Source organism: Monodon monoceros, unplaced genomic scaffold (assembly GCF_005190385.1).
Source record: "Monodon monoceros isolate NGI ecotype Baffin Bay Population unplaced genomic scaffold, NGI_Narwhal_1 Super_Scaffold_18, whole genome shotgun sequence".
NCBI classification, from domain to species: Eukaryota; Metazoa; Chordata; class Mammalia; order Artiodactyla; family Monodontidae; genus Monodon; species Monodon monoceros.
The window spans coordinates 168,177,999-168,194,893 of NW_021703774.1; the positions used below are offsets into that span (position 1 = coordinate 168,177,999).

General features: G+C 54.0%; 1 protein-coding gene across 1 annotated transcript in view; it reads right to left on the reverse strand.

The window, feature by feature from the left end:
- Positions 1 to 16,895, reverse strand: part of PADI1 (peptidyl arginine deiminase 1) — a 32,937-nt gene that overhangs the window by 1,997 nt on the left and 14,045 nt on the right. The window contains exons 3-15 of the mRNA XM_029229373.1: positions 16,748 to 16,817; positions 16,032 to 16,093; positions 14,338 to 14,455; positions 14,126 to 14,251; positions 11,982 to 12,154; positions 11,730 to 11,833; positions 10,555 to 10,678; positions 10,016 to 10,123; positions 8,413 to 8,564; positions 4,707 to 4,851; positions 3,795 to 3,888; positions 2,642 to 2,721; positions 1,742 to 1,867 (exon numbers count right to left, since the gene is read on the reverse strand). Of these exons, the coding sequence (XP_029085206.1) occupies positions 1,742 to 1,867; positions 2,642 to 2,721; positions 3,795 to 3,888; positions 4,707 to 4,851; positions 8,413 to 8,564; positions 10,016 to 10,123; positions 10,555 to 10,678; positions 11,730 to 11,833; positions 11,982 to 12,154; positions 14,126 to 14,251; positions 14,338 to 14,455; positions 16,032 to 16,093; positions 16,748 to 16,817 (1,482 nt within the window). The remainder of the gene's footprint in view (positions 1 to 1,741; positions 1,868 to 2,641; positions 2,722 to 3,794; positions 3,889 to 4,706; positions 4,852 to 8,412; positions 8,565 to 10,015; positions 10,124 to 10,554; positions 10,679 to 11,729; positions 11,834 to 11,981; positions 12,155 to 14,125; positions 14,252 to 14,337; positions 14,456 to 16,031; positions 16,094 to 16,747; positions 16,818 to 16,895) is intronic.

Consider the following 16,895-nt stretch of genomic DNA (forward strand, 5'->3'; position numbering starts at 1 on the left):
CTCAGTGTTGGGTGGGCTGCCCTTACACTCTCCATGCCCCAGCCCCTCACCCTCAAGTCTGCCCCGCAGGGCCGTCCACGGCTGGGACCAACATGGAGCTGGAGGGTCCTGTGGGGGTCAGTCACATGGCCTTGGCCCTGACCTGCTTGGTTGCCCACTAATGGGCCAGAACATGGTGGGAGTGGGGGCACACAGAGGGACAAAGGGCAGGGAGAGGAACAGAGAGCGGTATTCAGGACCATTGCTGGCCTGGCTTTGCCTCCTCCTAGACGAGGACTCAGGAGACTGGAGGTCGGTCCATTTGCTCGCTGGAGACCTCAGGCAAGTCAACCACTCTCCTCCGAGGGCCTCTTTCCCCTTCTGACGAATGAGGGTTAACTGAGTGTTCCCTAAGGACTCTCCAGTGAGAACATGCTGGGATCCTCTAGCTGGGCCTGGTCTGAAGCTGAGAGATTCCCACGGAGGGCTGTGTGTTGGGGAGGGGCTCCCAGTAGGGGAGGGCAGGGCCACAGCCCAGGGCTGACCACGGTCATGGGCCTTCCCCCACGCTCAGTCAGAACCGGAGGCAGGTCACCCCTTAGAGCTTCACTGTCTGATACGGTAGCCGTCCGCCACATGTGGCTGCTGACGTTAAAGTGAAAGTAAAACTTCCGTTCCTCAGTCACACTGGCCACATTTGAAGCGCTCAGTAGCCGCATGTGGCGGCGGCCACGTCACATTGCACAGATGTAGAACATTTCCATCACCCGAGAAAGTTCTGACAGCACTACCCTAGAGCAGTGGTTCTCAACCAGGGCGATCTTGCCTCCAGGCATTTTGCAACCATCCTACGATGCACAGGGCAACCCCCAGAGCAAAAGATTCTTTAGCCCCAAGTATCGGTAGAACCAAGGTTGTGAAGCCCTGCCTGCGAGGTCTCTGCAGGGGCCTCACAGCGAGGGGTCAGGAGTGAATGCGACCCTGGCGGGGGAAGCCCAACCCTACACACTGGCCTCCAATCAGGACCCCAGGATTCACTGGCTGGTCCAATGACAGGGATTCGAGTCAAGGCCCCAGGCTGAAGAGGGAGGGTCTCCCATCCTAGGGAACCACCCCTCACTGCTGCCAATGCCCCGACATCCTTTCCCAAGGGGTTACTGGGCGCTATGGGCAGGGCTGTGCCAATAGCATCGCTCAGACCCCTCCCAGGGGCCACACTGGTGAGATCACATCTGCTCATCTGCTTGTCAGGTGCCTGAGTTAATGACAGCCAGGGTGGCAGCTGCCACCCCTGCCCAACTCAGGATGCCTCTGGGGAGCAGACAGTGGGGTGCCAGCCTGGGGAGCAGAACAGGCAGCTGAGACCCAGAAGCGAAAGCTCGAAACATTGGAACCAAACCACGCTTCCATTTTCCACTTTGAGGGAGGGAAAGGCCTTAGTTGTGGGGCTGCCCTGTGCGCTGTAGGATGTTTAGCAGCATCCGCGGCCTCCACCCACTAGATGCCTCCTCGTGTGGCAATCAAAGTGCCCGGGGGGGGTGGGGGGAGGAGAAATCACCCTGGCTGGGAACCACCGATGGAGATTTTCTATATCTGCCCCCAAAAGCAAACACTGGCGAGGTCCGCAGGGCCCGTCCCAGCCTCCTTGCCAGTCTGCCCCTGGATAGGGACGGCTTCTCCTCTGGAACCCCAACTGACCACCCAGCAGGACCCCGCCAGGCACCAAGGATGGAAATGACCCGTCCTCCCTCCACGCTCTCACCATGTTGGGGAAGAAGGCTTCTGCGTGGGAGTCCTTCAGGTAAAAGAGCTGGGGGATGTCCACGATGTCCCGCTCAGTCAGGCCCAGTTCTTGCTTCAGCACCTCCCGGTTCCAGTCAATGCATCTCTGAGGGTGGGAGGAGGGGCACAGGTACCCAGGGAGCCAGGAAGGATCCAACATTTCTGAGCACCTGCTACGTGTCGGGCCCTGTGCACCCCTTAGCTTGTTTGATCCTCATAACAGCTTTGTGCCATTGCTACCGCAGATGGGGAAACTGAGGCTCAAGTGACCTGCCCAAGGGCACAGAGCTAGGAAGTAGTGGACCTGGGGTTTGGATCCAGGCAGCTTCTGGTTGCAAAAGTGCTTGCTGTCACCACACACTGTCCCAACCAGAGCCGGGCTTATGCTTCTGCCCAGCTCAGCTGTTTAGGAGAAAAGCGTCGGGCACCACTGGGGAGAAGCATGGGGCCTCCTCCCGTCTACTGAGTAGGACTCCATGCCAGGCCTACACCAGGCACGTGGCAGGCATTAGCTCCGCCCCTTCCTGGGACCTCCTTCCACCTCATCTCCTCACCAGGTCACCCTGATTCTCACGCACCCCAGCCCTCGCCCCTACAGGGCCCCATTTCCCCACCACATCTCTCCCATCACCCCAGACTTCTCGGGGAACTCAATTCTACTTCCGCTGAAACCCATCATTTCCCCAGAATGGGGGCAAGATGTCCCCCACTGGACTGGCACGGCTGTGTCTCTTCCATCAGACTGTGGGTTTCCCAAGAGCAGGGGCCCTACCCAACCCACAGGTCTCAGCGGCCCCCAGGAGAGTCAGAGGCGCAGGGCTGAACCCCTCACCCCCACCCCGGCAGTTCCTGGGGCTGCTTCACCCTCCACCCCCCTCACCTGTGCATAGAGGTTGTCACTCCTGAGAATTCTGTCTTCCAGTATCTCATTAATGCTTCTCTTCACCTGGTGATTTAACCCTGCAAGAGAAAGAAGACCACAGCCGGCTCAGGGGATACTGCCTGGGGCCACCTCAAGCCTGGGCTTGAAAATCCGGGCCAGGATTTTTCTCCCACCTCAGCGCCAGGGTCTGAAGCAAGGACTGAGAAAGCCAGAGACTGGAAACCCTGATGGGACCAAGCTCTGGCTGCAAGTAAATCCTGGTGATGGATTATAAACTCCTTGGGAAGGGACGCCTGAGCTCAGAGCCTAATAATAACAGAAGAGCTACCGTTATTGAACACCCACCATGCTCTGGGCCTCCTATTATATTTATTACTGATCTCTAAAACAATGCTAGGTCAGGTTAGTTATCACCCCGCATTCAGAGAAGAGGAAATGGAGGCACTGAGAGGTTCAGAACACATCTTTGATCTCATAGCCAGCAAGTGGCAAGGTCAGGATCTGAATCCAGGTCTATCTTTGCTGAAGGCTATGCCACACCCCTTCCAATGCTCCATTCCTCAGGTGAGAACGCTGCGATCCCTGGTGGGGAAGGGGGAGGTGCTCAAGGGGGCCAACCAGGCCCTTGGAGGGTCTGTCGATTCCCCCAGGAAGGTCCACAGAGGGGCCCCGACCACCCTCCTGGCTTCTCACCCCTCCCTCTCTTGAGCCCCTGGCCCTGCTGCTTCCTGCTGCTTAGCCCTGGGCAAGCCGCTTCCCCTCTCTGAGCCTCAGTTTTCTCCTCCAGGAAAAGGGATAAGGAGAAGGGGGTGAACGATCTGACTGGGCAAGAGCATGAAAGTGCATGTTCGGACAGGCACGTGGGAAGGCTCACGGCTTCCTGTTCCTTTCTTCCCCTGGGGTGTGGCCAGGAACAACCCAGTGTATGGAGGAGGCCACCCAGGCTTCCATCCCTGGCCCAAGGAAGGGAGAGCCCTCATCCTTTGCTCCCACATGAAGGTGCTGGGAAAATCAGTGATGGACTCTGAGCTGAGAGCTGGCAGACAAGTGGCCTGTAAGCAGAGCACAGCCATGTCAGGCATCAATAGTGCCCAGGGCTGGCAACGAGAGGGCATAGATCTGCCAGGGTGATGGGCTCACTGGCACTCACCGTCAAACTGGGCCGCCTCCCCGTAGCCCTCCTCCTTCTTCTCTTGGAACAGGTTGAGGCAAGCGCTGGGGCTGGCCAGGAGCAGCCGGAAGCCCTGGCACAGAGGATGGGAGAGCAGCTCAGTGGACAGGTTCTCCCCCCATGCAGGAAACCCCAAACTCAGGAGGGGCCTGAGTTCAGAGGCCAGACTGCACATGGCAGCCCCCCTTAATCCCTCCCACCAGCCACAAAGGACTGTCTGCACCTCCCTGAATCCTCCAAGCCGGTTCACACCTACAGGCCTTTGTCCATAACCTTCTCTTTTCCTGGAAGCCCTTCCCCACTTTGTACACCAGGGAACTCAACCACTGGTCACTAGGAGGCCTCCCCTCCCAGGCTGCCTGCTCCCTGCGGGCTGTACCCTCCCTGATCGCCTCTGTAAGGTGGTGAGTGGTTAACATTGCTGGTCCAGAGCCCACCATCTTGGTCTGAATTTTACCCTACTAGTTAATTGCCCTTCTGAGCCTCGTTTTCCTTATTTATAAAATGGAGGAAATGATAATAGTACCCACTTCATGGGGTTGCTAGAGGACTAAATGCATTAAAACACATACATCTCACAGGTGCTCAGTAAATGTTTCCAATTATTACCAGTGTCAGTCCTGGGTCTTGACTGAGAGGTCTGGATCAGAACAAACACCCAGTAAGTGTGAGAATGAGTGTATGAGAAGTGAGCGAATGAGTTCCCTCCTGGGCTCTGACCTCCTCCAGGAAGCCACCCCCTGATTAACACCACCTGGCCCAGAGGGTACCCTGACTCCAAGCTCTCTATGGACCGAGGTGGTGAGCTAGTTTCAGGTGCCTTTGCCCTATCCTGACCCATCAGGATAGGGAGGCGCAGAGGTAGCTCAGGCAGGAGGAGAGGGGATGTACCTTTTGGTCGGAGGTGGGCACAAAGCTCAGGAACTCATCCACGTGGCCCACCCAGAGCCAGTCAGAGTAGAGCTCCACGGGCGCCTGCACCTGCTGGGCCTTCAGGAAGTCGCGCACCACCTTGGCCATTCGCCGCCCGCCAGACCTGGCCAGGGAGGGAAAGAGCAGGGTCACCTCGTACGTGTTGTGTGCTGGTTCCCTGCAGGCACTTCCTGAGCCCCTCCCTGCCCACTGTCAACCCTCTGAATGGGTCTTCTTTGGTCCCTGCTTCCTGGCCCCAGCGCCCAAGTGCTCCCAGGAACTCGCTGTCCATCCTGAGTATCACCCAAGAGAGTCTGTCCCTCCCTCACCTTAAAGCATCCTCCCCAAGGCCAGAAAGGTCCTGCCACCCCTTCTTGCAGAAGAGAGTCAAATGAGAGCCCTCCATCTGCCAAAGGGAACTGAAGACGCTCATCTCAATTCCTGGGACTCAGAGGGGTTGACTCTTTACCCAAGGCGCCAAGCTTTTTGTTCAAAACATGACTGGGAGCTGGCAAGCCACCCCGCATCGTGTTTAGTCCAGTGTTGCCCAAAGTGTGGGAATTGTTGCCCACCCCCCATGTCCCTCACTTTCTTCAGGTTTAACTCAAACGTCACCTCTTTCTCTATGTGGACTTTGGAAATAACAACCACCCCTCAACTCCTTTCCCAGCTTTATTCTTCTTTACAGCATTTGGTACTATTTGGCATACTTGATATCTTGTTTATTGCCTGGCAGCCCACTAGAATGTAAGCTCCAGGAGGGCTGGGATTTTTCTCTAGGTTCACTGCTGTATCCCCAGCACCTCTTATAGAATAGCTGCTCAAAAATATTTGTGAATGATATTAAGGCTTTTGAACAGCTGTGTAAGAGTCCACAGTCTATATAACAACAAAACTAGAAGGGAGACCCAACAAGCAGTGACACAAGGCAACACTGATTTGATTCAGGGGATGGGAACGTGGAAAATATTTTTCTTGTATTTCTGTTTATTTTAATATAATATTTTAATATTTTAGTTTCTGTTATTTTAAGTCCCTCCTTGGGACTCTGCAACCCTCTGCCTGGAGGCAGGGGAATGGACCAGATGACCCCAGCCTTGAGAAGCATCAGACGTGGTCTCTGAGTCACATCAAAGCTGCCACCAGGAGGCAGAATTGTTCCAAGATCGTTTTAAATGTGGGGAGCAGAGCTTGGAGAACCCAAGATAGTAGAGAAAAGAGGGGGCATTTGCTGAGCACCTGCTGTGTGCCTGCCTGAGGCTCCTCACACTGGGTGTCTTGTTTAATCCCCATGATAACCCTATTATGTACGTAAAAATGACAGGTCCATGTCATGATCTGAACTCTGCCGGACCAAGCTCTCTGACCTCATCCCCCCACACCCCCTTGTTCCCTCTGCTCCAGACCCAATGGCCTCCTTGCTGTTCCTCTAATGTCTCCAGCACGCTCCTGCCTCAGAGCCTTTGCACTAGTTGTTTCTACTCCCTTGCACATCTTCCTCCCAATTAGCCACATCTTTAACTGTCTCATCTCCTTCAGGGAAATGTCAGCCTCTCACCAATGCTTCTTTTACCTAACATACTAGATGATTTACTTATTTATTATGTTTGCTTATTGTCTGTTTCTCTCTGCTAGGATGTATGTAGGTTGTTTTGTTCACTGCTAAGGTCAGAAGCCAAGACAGGAACACAGGACAGCAGCCTGGATGTTAAATTTTAATTCGGGGTCCAAGGAGGAGATCTGAATTCTGACTATTCCCCTAACTTGCTGTGTGGTCCTAGGCAGTAGCTGCCCCTCCCTGAGCCTCAGGGTTCCATCTGTCTACCAAGAGCTTTGTTCCTGGTTTTCAACACAATAGCCAATGGAGTGAGGCCCAGCTCTGCTAGAGACCCCCCACACGTTCCCATCCGGGGTCCTTGCTCTGAGCCTGGGATTTTCCGGAACATTTCTTTTATCCCCAGCACGGGGCCCCGAACCTGGCATATAGGAAGTCTCAATGAATAGTTATTGAATTGATAAATGAATGCATGAATTAGTGCATTCACTTCATTTATCTAAGCCTCAACTTCCTCATCTGTAAAATGGGGATAATAGTCATCTCAACCTCATAGGGCTGTTGTAAGAATTAATGCAGGTAACCTGGGTAAAGCGCCATGTTCATGGCATGTAGGTGATCAATAACTTTTATCCGTTGAGTTCCAACCTACTTCAAGGCACATCCACAGCCAGGGGTCCAGCTAAGTAATACCCAAGCATTCGGAAGTTGGTTAACGTGAATCCTTTATGCCCAGTAACGGCTTTTATACAGCTAGGACAGGGGTTTTTTTATAAGCCCATTTCACTGAGGAGGACACTGAGGGATGACGTATAAAATAATTTGCCCGTTTAATAATGTATCTTTGTCACCCGATGTATCCCTAGTACCTTCATCAGTGCCTGGCACATGGTAGGCATGCAATAAATATTTCTAAATGAATTAATCAAGCACCTACTATGTTCCAGGCCCTGTGGTAGGCACTAGTTAGATGATGTACCCCAAATCATGTGGCCAATAAGTGGCAGAGGCAGGACTTGAACCCAAATCCATTAGATATCAAAGCCTGTGCTCGTTCCTCCTGGATCCCTCCTGGAAGCACAGAATGACTGCCCAGCGGTCCCAAGGCCCTTCTGCCCCAGAGCTGTGGGCAGGATCCAGCCCCAGAGTAGTTCTGCACATGAGTCGGCAGCAAGGTGAGTGCACTCCTCTTGTCCTGGCCAACCTCAGCCCCGGGTACCCAGCCTGGGCACCCAGCTTCATGCCTGGGGTTGGTGCCAGGAAGCCTCACCTCACCTGATCCAGAGCCATGAGGCTACCAAGGTCACCACATGAGCCTGGGTAACCTTCCCAGGACTGCCTGGCTGCTCTGGGCCCAAGACCAGATAGCCAGGGCTTGGGGACGCAAGCTGGGGCACGCCTGGGCTCCATGCCAACCCCACACAAACCAGAAGGCAACCTCCAGGGCCTGGGGTGGGCTTAATCTTTAGGCAGGAAGCAGGGGATCGCACTAGGATCCCTGTGCTCCACACCCCGTTCTTCGACTGCCCACAGGCTGGGTGGGGACCCACTAGGGAGATTTAGCTGATGCTGTCATCTGTCTGAGCCCTAAACCCTAAATACCTTGTTTCCTCCTAGATGACAGCACCTGTCAAGTTACCTCCGTCACCCTGGTATCGTGACCTGCAGCCTTGTGGTGACGGCTGCACCCTTTCTAGCTGTTGCCAGGACAAAAGCTATTTCGATTTCCTCACTGGAGAGGTCAACGGATCCAACTCCTACTTCTGCCCTGGATTACACGTGACCTCCCCGCTCTTCTGATGTTTCAAAAGAAGTCAGAAATCTGGCTTTTTATATGAAGCCTCCTGATATATGTATATTAAATGTTGGTGACGAATTATGCTCATAAAATACTAGGCAGGGCAAAAGACCGTGGGCTAATAGTTTGTTTTTTCCTAAGATTCTGTGATCTTTCCTGTGATCTGTGATTCTAGGACTCTATTCTAGGATTCCATGCAGGAACTTAAGACCACTTTTCAGACTGGAGAATTGTGTTTGCGGTGGAGGCAGGGGGTGTTGGAGAGTGGATGCTGCCTTGGGTCCCCCGGGCCCTCCCGTGACCTCCACCACCCTCCTGCCCTGGTTTCTCACTTGGGGAAGCTGCTGCCAATGAGAATTCGGCCCAGGGGGTACTCCTTGCCCTCCACTGTGACTGGAGGGCTGATGTCCAGGTTGCCGAAGGAGTCAAGGCCAGAAACACCAGCGAACTGCGTTTCCCGGATTACATATCCAAAGTCGGGACCCTAGGGGAAAACCATCGTGAGCTCTAACCGTCAGTTAGAAAAGGAAGAGACAGCTCTTGGGGCAGGGGAGCGAGGGGTGCTTCTGGGGGAATCCCACTCCCTGAAAAACAACCACTATTCGCTTTTCACACATCCTCCCGGTGCCCTGAGCCTTGTGCTGTTAAAGCCGAAGCCAATAACAGAACAATAACTAGAAAATCCCTGACTGTTTGGAAATGAGGCAACATACTTCTAAAGAACCCACGGGTCAAAGAAGAAATCAAAGGGGAGGTTACACAGTATTTTGAAGTGAAAGGTAAAAACCACACAGCACGTTAAAACTTGAGGGGATGCCGGTAAAGCTGCACTTCTAGGGAATTGCCGCAGCTCTAAACACATATATTAAGAAGAGACAGGGTTGAAAAATCTTAGCTTCCGTTTCCAGCTAGGAAAGGAACAGCAAATTAAACCTAAAGAAAGTAGAAGGAAGGAAATGATAAAGACAGAGCAGAGAGCAGTGGAAAAGGCGCTGGCCAGGTCAAGCCCAGGGCTTGGGGTCAGGCCCTTTGTTGATGCAGACTCACCCCACAGAGCTCACTGTCACCTCCCCAGGGACTCTTCCCTGATCCCTCCAGGCTGGGGTAAATGTCCCTGCTCTGTGTGCCCATGAGTTCCTGGACCTTCCCCATCATATCCCCCACCAGACCCTGGCATTGTCCTGGAGGCGGGGGACAGGGGCCAGTAAACAGGCAGAGACGTGAGTTCTGGGACCCGGACCCACCTCAGAAGGCAGGTTAGCCTAGCGGTAAAGTTCAGGGGCCGTGGAGGCAGCCCCTCTGGTTTTGGTGCCACTGCTAACTAGCTGTGTGGCCTTGGGTAAGTTGCTTAACCTCTCTGAGCCTCAGTAAAGAGGGAATAATAATATCCATAGGAGTATGGATATCCATACTTATCCATAGGAATCCACGTGGATTAAATGAGCAACTGTGTAAAGCTAGGAGAGAGGGCCTGGAACTCAGGACACGGCTGCTGGAGTGGCTCCTGTCGCCCTCCTGTGTGTAGAAGCAGCATTGTGCCTGGCACACAGTAGGCGTTCAGAAAACATTCGTTACCTGAAGAGAGGACCTGGCTCACAAAAGCAAGAGCCATGAGGGCTCGCTAAGGGTGCGTTGCCCTCAAAAGGCAGTTTAGTTTCCCCAGAGCTGACTCCTTTGTTCACTCCCCCTTGGGGGAAAGGAAGGACCCCAAGGAGGACTTTACTGGCCTGTCCCTCCCAGAACAGGGGTGATTTGCGTGAGATTTGCATTTCATTTACATATTCCTCCCAAACCTCCCACTAACTCCCCATTTGCCAGAACCCACCACCTGTGTCCTTTTGTAGCCCCTAAAGGACTAGGACCATGCAAGACTGACTGGAGAATCCTATAGGAGGAGCCACCCACGGTTTCCCCACTCTGCCCTTTGCCGCATACCAGGATCCTCTTATAAGGGAAATACTTCAGGCCTCTGTCTCGGGGGGAGTCAAAGACCACTGGGAAGGATTTGTGAGGAGCCTCGATGTAGCCAAACTCCATCTCGTCCTGGGAGGGGAGAGAGAAAGACCACAGTGACTGCCTCAGTATAGTATTAAGAATGGGTTAATCCCCCCAGGCCCGGGGCGGGGCAGGGCAGGACAGAGGATCTTCCCCAAGACCTGGAGGGTGCAGGGACCAGGGAACAGAGGTGGAGTGAGGCCTCTCAGGACCACAGCCAGAGGAGGACTCTGCCTGGGACCAGAGCACTTGGAGGGAAGCAGGAGACACTGGGGCGACGCAGGCAGTGGCGGGGGGGGGCGTTCCCCTAGACTGCATGCCCCCCACCCTAAGTCCTGGCACCCAGGCCGGCCTGGCTTCTCTAGGGAAACGGAGGCCAGTAGGAGCCTGCGCAGGCCAGCTTTCCCAAATCCAGTGTAAAGGACGGGGCTCAAGTCTCCCGGGCTGCCCTCCTCTCCCGGGATCGCTCCCGCACCCACCTGGATCCAGCGGTCATTCCGATTCTCAGTCCAAGGGCAGACGATCAGCTTGCAGTTGGCTTTCAACACCAGGTCAGATATGTCTTTCAGAAACTTCTCATTTGAGCCATGGGAGTCTAAGACACTGCAAAACAGAGGAAGAGGGGAGCGAAATAATGACTGCTGACTGTGGCCTTGGCCTCAGGGCCGGGAGGCAGGGGATAGATGGGGTGGCCTTGGTGCGGTCTGTGCTAGGCTCCGAGTGGACCCTGGGCACAGGGGTTCAAACCCAGTGTCTGCACTAGAGAGATTCATGGGCTAATGACAGAGACAAATAATGTCCCCAGATCACATCAGGGGGCAGGTGCAAGGGGAGGGACAGGCCCGGGGCTGTGGAGCCCAAAGGCAGGGCACCATAAGTCCTGGAGAAGGTGACTGGGGACTGAATCTCACTGGTTAAGGTGGTAGTGAGGGGGCAGGTAGCCCCATCTCCTCCTGTTTCTCACAACTGGCCTAAACAAAGGAGTCAGGGTGGTGTTAGTGAGCAAACAGAAAGAAAGAGTTCCCTTCTGAACACCTGGGCCCAGCTCAGCAGAGCAAACCTGTTTGGCCACACCCTTCCTGGCCTTTTGACTTATGTTCCAAGTCATCTATGGCCCTTTCCAGTGGTCCGACCTCTGATGCAGAGGCCCGGAGTAGCCTTGCCAATCCAGGCTCACCTGCCCATCAAGGCGCCTGACAAGGATTCTGAGAGATGGCAGAAGGACCAGGGACCCGGGTTGGGCCAGGGCTCACAGAGGAGCTTGGAGTTGGGGTCCCGAGTTCTCTGCAGGCCCAGGAGCACACCCACATCTGAGCAAGGCTGGGTCTCCTGCAGCTGCTAGCAGTCTGAACGGGGCCTGGCCCCACTGCCTGGAATAAATCCTAGATGTTCTGGGGCTGCTACATGCAGGACACGGTAGGGCAGGTGTGCTGGACTTGAGTCATTGACCTCAGCCAGGGCCTTAGCTGCTCAGAGCAGGTGGGGCTGACAGGCCCAAGCCAGGCTGCTGCTATCCTGTTCCCAGCTTGTGTCCGTGGGTGCCTGCAATGAATCCGTCCAGTATGAGTGCAGGGCCAAGCCTGGTACGGCATTCTGTTCCTATCTCTATGAGTCCAGAGATGGTGGGAGAGCTGCAGGAGGGGCGAGGCCTCACCTGCACACATACAGCTCCAGGGGGCACTGGGTGTTGGGGGTCATGATCCAGGGGGCCATGCGGAAGGTCACAGTGTCTGTGAAGTAGGGCACCTCAGGCAGGGTCTGGGGGGAAAATGAGGACTCAGTGGGCCCTGCAGGGAGCCCCATCAGGCTTCAAGACCCTGCAGCCCCCAGCCTCCCAGTCCTGGAGCCTCCATGCTGGTCCCTGAAGCCCCTCATCCCCTATCACGGCCCCCAGCGCCATACATACCTTGGTGTCCACCAGGCTGACGCTGAGAGAGACCAGCCCCAAGAAATCAGCGTCGGGAAAGGTGAGCCCCTCCACGTAGAAGCTGATCTCCCGTTCCCCCGGACGCCGCTCCACTTCGTAGTACAGATGCTGGGGCCCCAGCACCTGCTTGTAGTCTGAGAGAGAATTCCCACCTAGGGGGAACCAGAGTCAGCACTGGGGGCCCAGTGCTGGGACAGGGGTGTGGGGCTGCGAGGATGTGAGGACAGGAAACCCAAGGCCAGGAATGTAGAGGCAGAACCACCTTTGTGTTAGATCTACTTGGACTCCTCCAGCTCTGCCATGTGCAAGCTGTGTGACCTCAGCTCAATGACTCAACCCCTCTGAGCCTCAGTTCCTCATCTGTAAAATGGGCTAATATTACATTTCTCATGCGGTCAGCGTAAGCTTTAAACTAGATAAGGAAGTAAAAGCAGCTGGCACAAAAGATGAAAACAACCTAAATGTCCATCAACGGATGAATGGATAAACAAAATGTAGGATGTCCATATGCTGGCATGTTATTCATCCATAAAAAGGAATGAAGTATTGATACATGCGACAGCGCAGATGAACCTTGACATTATACTAAGTGAAAGAAGCCCGACACAAAAGGCCTCATATCGTATCATTCTATTTGTACGAGATGCACAGAATAGGTACATCCATAGGGACAGAAAACAGATTAGCTGTTGCCTAGGGCTGGGGGTTGGGGGATGGGGAGTGACTGCTAATAAGTACAGGCCTTTATTTGGGGGTGATGAAAATGTCTTAGAGCTAGAAATTTTGTGGTAGTTACCCAACATTGAGAATGTACTCAATGTCACTGAATTGTTCACTTTAAAATGGTTAATTTGGGGACTCCCCTGGTGGTGCAGAGGTTAAGAATCCGCCTGCCAATGCAGGGGACACAGGTTTGGGCCCTGGTCTGGGAAGATCCCACATGCCGTGGAGCAACTAAGCCTGTGCACCACAGCTACTGAGCCCGTGCTCTAGAGCCTGTGCGCCACAACTACTGAGCCCACGTGCCACAAATACTGAAGCCCACGCGCCTAGAGCCCGTGCTCTGCAACAAGAGAAACCACTGCAGTGAGAAGCCCGCTCACCACAACGAAGAGTAGCCCCCACTCACCGCAACTAGAGAAAGCCTGCGCCCCTCAACAAAGACCCAAGGCAGCCAAAAATAAATAAATTTATAAAAAAATAAATAAAATAAAATGGTTAATTTTATGTTATGTGAATTTCATCTCAAGTTTTTAAAAAAATCACCTGGCACATAGTAGTTCTGGCCCGTAGCCTTTTCCCCTCCCCTGAGGGTTGTCTGGGAAGTGCCACCCTGGCACGCTCTTACAGCATGAAATGTTGTCACCTCACTTACGGAGACTTTGCTTATGTTCTGGTATCACAGTAAGTGTTTCCAAGCTGGACTCCTGGGTAACCTTCCACCATTGGAACATTCTGGTCCCTGCCAGGCTCATTTAGCTGGGACAAGTTCTGAGTCAGTTTGAACAGAGGAGGATGAAGAGGAAGAAGGAAGGGGCAGGAGAGGTCTCTTGTGATTTATGAAAATGAGTAAGGGCACCTCAGGGTTAAGGATTAATGTTTCTGCCAGGTTTTTTTTTGTTTTGTTTTGTTTTTAATCCACAGACTTTGATTAATAAACTGTCAGAACAACTGGATTCTGAAGGCAAGCCTGGGCCTCAGCTTTGCTAGTCCCTGCCTCCACCCCACCCAGCCTGGACACTGCTGTTTTACATCAAGAACTCATTCCATGCTAACCGACCAGAGGAAGGATGGGCTCAGGAGAAAGGGCAAGGGTAGTGGAAAGAGGGGCTTTGGCGCCCAAGAGACTGGCTTTGAATGCTTGCTCCATCCCCAACTGGTTGTGTGACCTTAGGGCAGTGAATTCACATGTCTGAGCCTCAGTTTTCCCCTCTGTAAAATGGGTCTAGTTTGGGAACCTCTTTCTTGGGCGATATGTCGTGTCCTGATGGAGTGGCTGTTTGTAAGTGGTAGTGAGAGTTACAAAATGATGATGGAAGGAGGGAGAGAGGTGGATAAGAGAAGAATGGTTTGGGAAGCAGAAGATGGAGCAGGGAGGGAAGAGATCCCTCCAGGCCACTCACCCCTAGCGCAGAAGACCCCCATTCTCCTGGAATCAGAAAACGGCACGTTCAAGACCAGCTTGTGGCTGTCAAAGAGCTCATCAGGGCCATCGCAGCTCAGCACCATTGGGGCCATGTCCTGCAGGTCTGGAGAGAGGGGTGCCCATGAGACAATCTTGCTCCATCCCACACCATCACCCTGGACAACGCCATACACCCCTTCTGTTGCTCACCATCCAGTGATGTCAGCTGGGTGCTGGTGAGGTCGATCTCCCTGGACCAGAAACTATCCCGGTCACAGTTCACCAGCAGGACAGCCCCATAGCCCTCAGGGCCCCAGCGCCAGGTTTTCTGTGGCAAAGCAAGAGGCCTTAGGATCAGTGGGACCCAGGGGTCTCTGAGAAGGGGTTCTGGACATGGCTAGAGCTGTCTGCTTTGTTAACTTGGAGACTTTTGTATTCTGGGTTTGCTTAAAGATTTATAGAGGGATCATAGGTTTGGGGAATGGAGTTCCAGGTCCCTACACCCAGAGCCACTCCACGCTTGTGCAGTGAACAACTTGAACAACAGCTCCTCCCAGCCATCAGACTGGAAGAGGAAGGGTGATGGCGCCAAACCCAGAAATGGCCTTTGCCAGTCTGCTGAGCTTTGGTCCGGCCAGCAGACTAAGACTGCCTCACCCTGACCTTGATGGGGCTGGAGAATTCCTGGGAGACTCTCCCCATGCCAGTCCTCTCCTGGGGCCTGTCCCACAGTTTTCTCTGACTTTCACTTGAGATCCTGCAGGCCCTGCAAGATAGTCTGAGCAGAGAGGTGGGGAAGATGGCTGGAACCCTGCCTCTGTGAGCAAAGCTCTTCCTGATGTGCTTCTCTTTTTTTCTTTTAATTTAATTGCTTATTTATTTTGGCTGTGCTGGGTCTTAGTTGCGGCACACAGGATCTTTGTTGCGGCACGTGGGATCTTTAGTTGCAGCATACATACTTCTTATTTGCGGCATGCGGACTCTTAGTTGCAGCATGCATGTGGGATCTAGTTCCTCGACCAGGGTTGGAACCCAAGGCCCCCTGCATTGGGAGTGCAGAGTCTTACCCACTGGACCACCAGGGAAGTCCCCTTCCTGACGTGCTTCTACTTTATCCCCACCAGACTCTGCAAGGCAGGGCTTATTTTCCCCATTTCACAGAAGAGGGAAAAGAGGCTCTGGGGTGTGAACCCCAAGTCACATAGATGGGATACAAACTTGGGTCTGGGGGACCTCACAGGACCACTGCTAACTTATATGGCACTCTTGTTCACCCCTCTGGGTAGATGCTTCTCTGTACCGGGGCCCAAGACATGATTTATGTCATAGGTCCCACCCGCCACCTTGCCCAAGCAACCTTGTGCAGTGAGCACTCTGCTCAGCCATCCGTGGCAGCCCTACCCCATCTTGTCCACAAAGTCTTCTATATGATTCAGGCTTCCTCTGTGGGGTCTTTCCCTGCAAATCATATCTTCTACCCTCCCAGGATGGCTTTCAGATACATCCAGTGGGATAATGCCTTGAGCCCACCCCATCTTCGTCCTCACTCTTCAGGATCTGTCAGTCACTTGACAAGTCACCTACCATGCTTGGGGGTCCAAATACAGCCCAGGAAATAGAAAAGGCCTCAAGAAAAAGAACTAATCCCAGTTCTAAGGTGGCACAAGAGAGACCCAGAGAGGGTAAGCTGTTTTCCAGGAGTCACACAGCATGTTGATCACACAGTGTAAGTTAAGGCCCATTCATGCTGATTTGGGAGTCCTCAGATGGCTTCCCTATACTGTTGGATACCACAGACCCTAGGAATCCATCACCCTTCTGGAGGAAGAGCCCACTGCACCCCAGGACCACCCCCAGGTTTGCCTGTCAACTCTGCCATCTTGGGGTAACCAGGAGAGTCCCACCTTGTCGCCGTGGCTCCTCTTCACCTTGCCCGTGCGGCCCGTGTCGACGTCGAGGGAGATGTCTGCAAAGAGATGTAGAGGGACAACAGGGCTCCCCAGGCCCACCCTCGCACCATAACGTCCAGGTCGGGGCAAGCTTCGGCCCCTCCACAAGCCCTTGGGAACCAGGAAGCCCTGTTCTGGGGACCACACCCAACACCTGAGAGGCCCTTGTGGCAGCCCCGTGTGCTTCTGGGTGTTGGAGGGACCCAAGGCTCTGGCTCTTGAATTTTTGACTCATCTATGTGGGCTGAATTGCTAGCTCTTGGGGGCCCTGACTCTGGAGGTCGGGATCAGGCCTGAGGTTCTAGGTGCTGGTTCTGCAGTTCTCAGGGCCAGCTGCCGGGGTCTGGCCCAAGGTAGCATGTGGCTCTCCATTGTTTAGTGATGTCTTGAATTTCCAGTGAGTGTGATAGGCAGACTCTGGATGAAGGAGGCCTATTGTTCGTCTAGCTGGTGACCCATGGGCAGTGCAGTTTCCAGATTCTTATGGCCCTAAGTATGGCCGGGACTCCACCCCTGAGGCTCTAGAGTGGATGAACCACCTCTGAAGAAGCCAAGCTCCTCGATAGGGGAGGAAGATGTCCATGGGCCTTGCACTTGGGGGCTCCCCTAAGACCCTCAAGCAGCCAGCATGGAGGGGTGGATGTACAGAGAGCCAGGGAGGTGGGACTTACCGGCGCCAGTGAGGTAGAGTACGCTGTGGCCCAGGGCAGCCTTCTGCAGCCCGAAGTAGGAGACTTGCACCTGTGGGGACATGGTCAGCCCTAAGCCAGCACGGCCACCCCTTCAGAAATGGCTGTGACAGGGGGAGTTAGGGGGCAC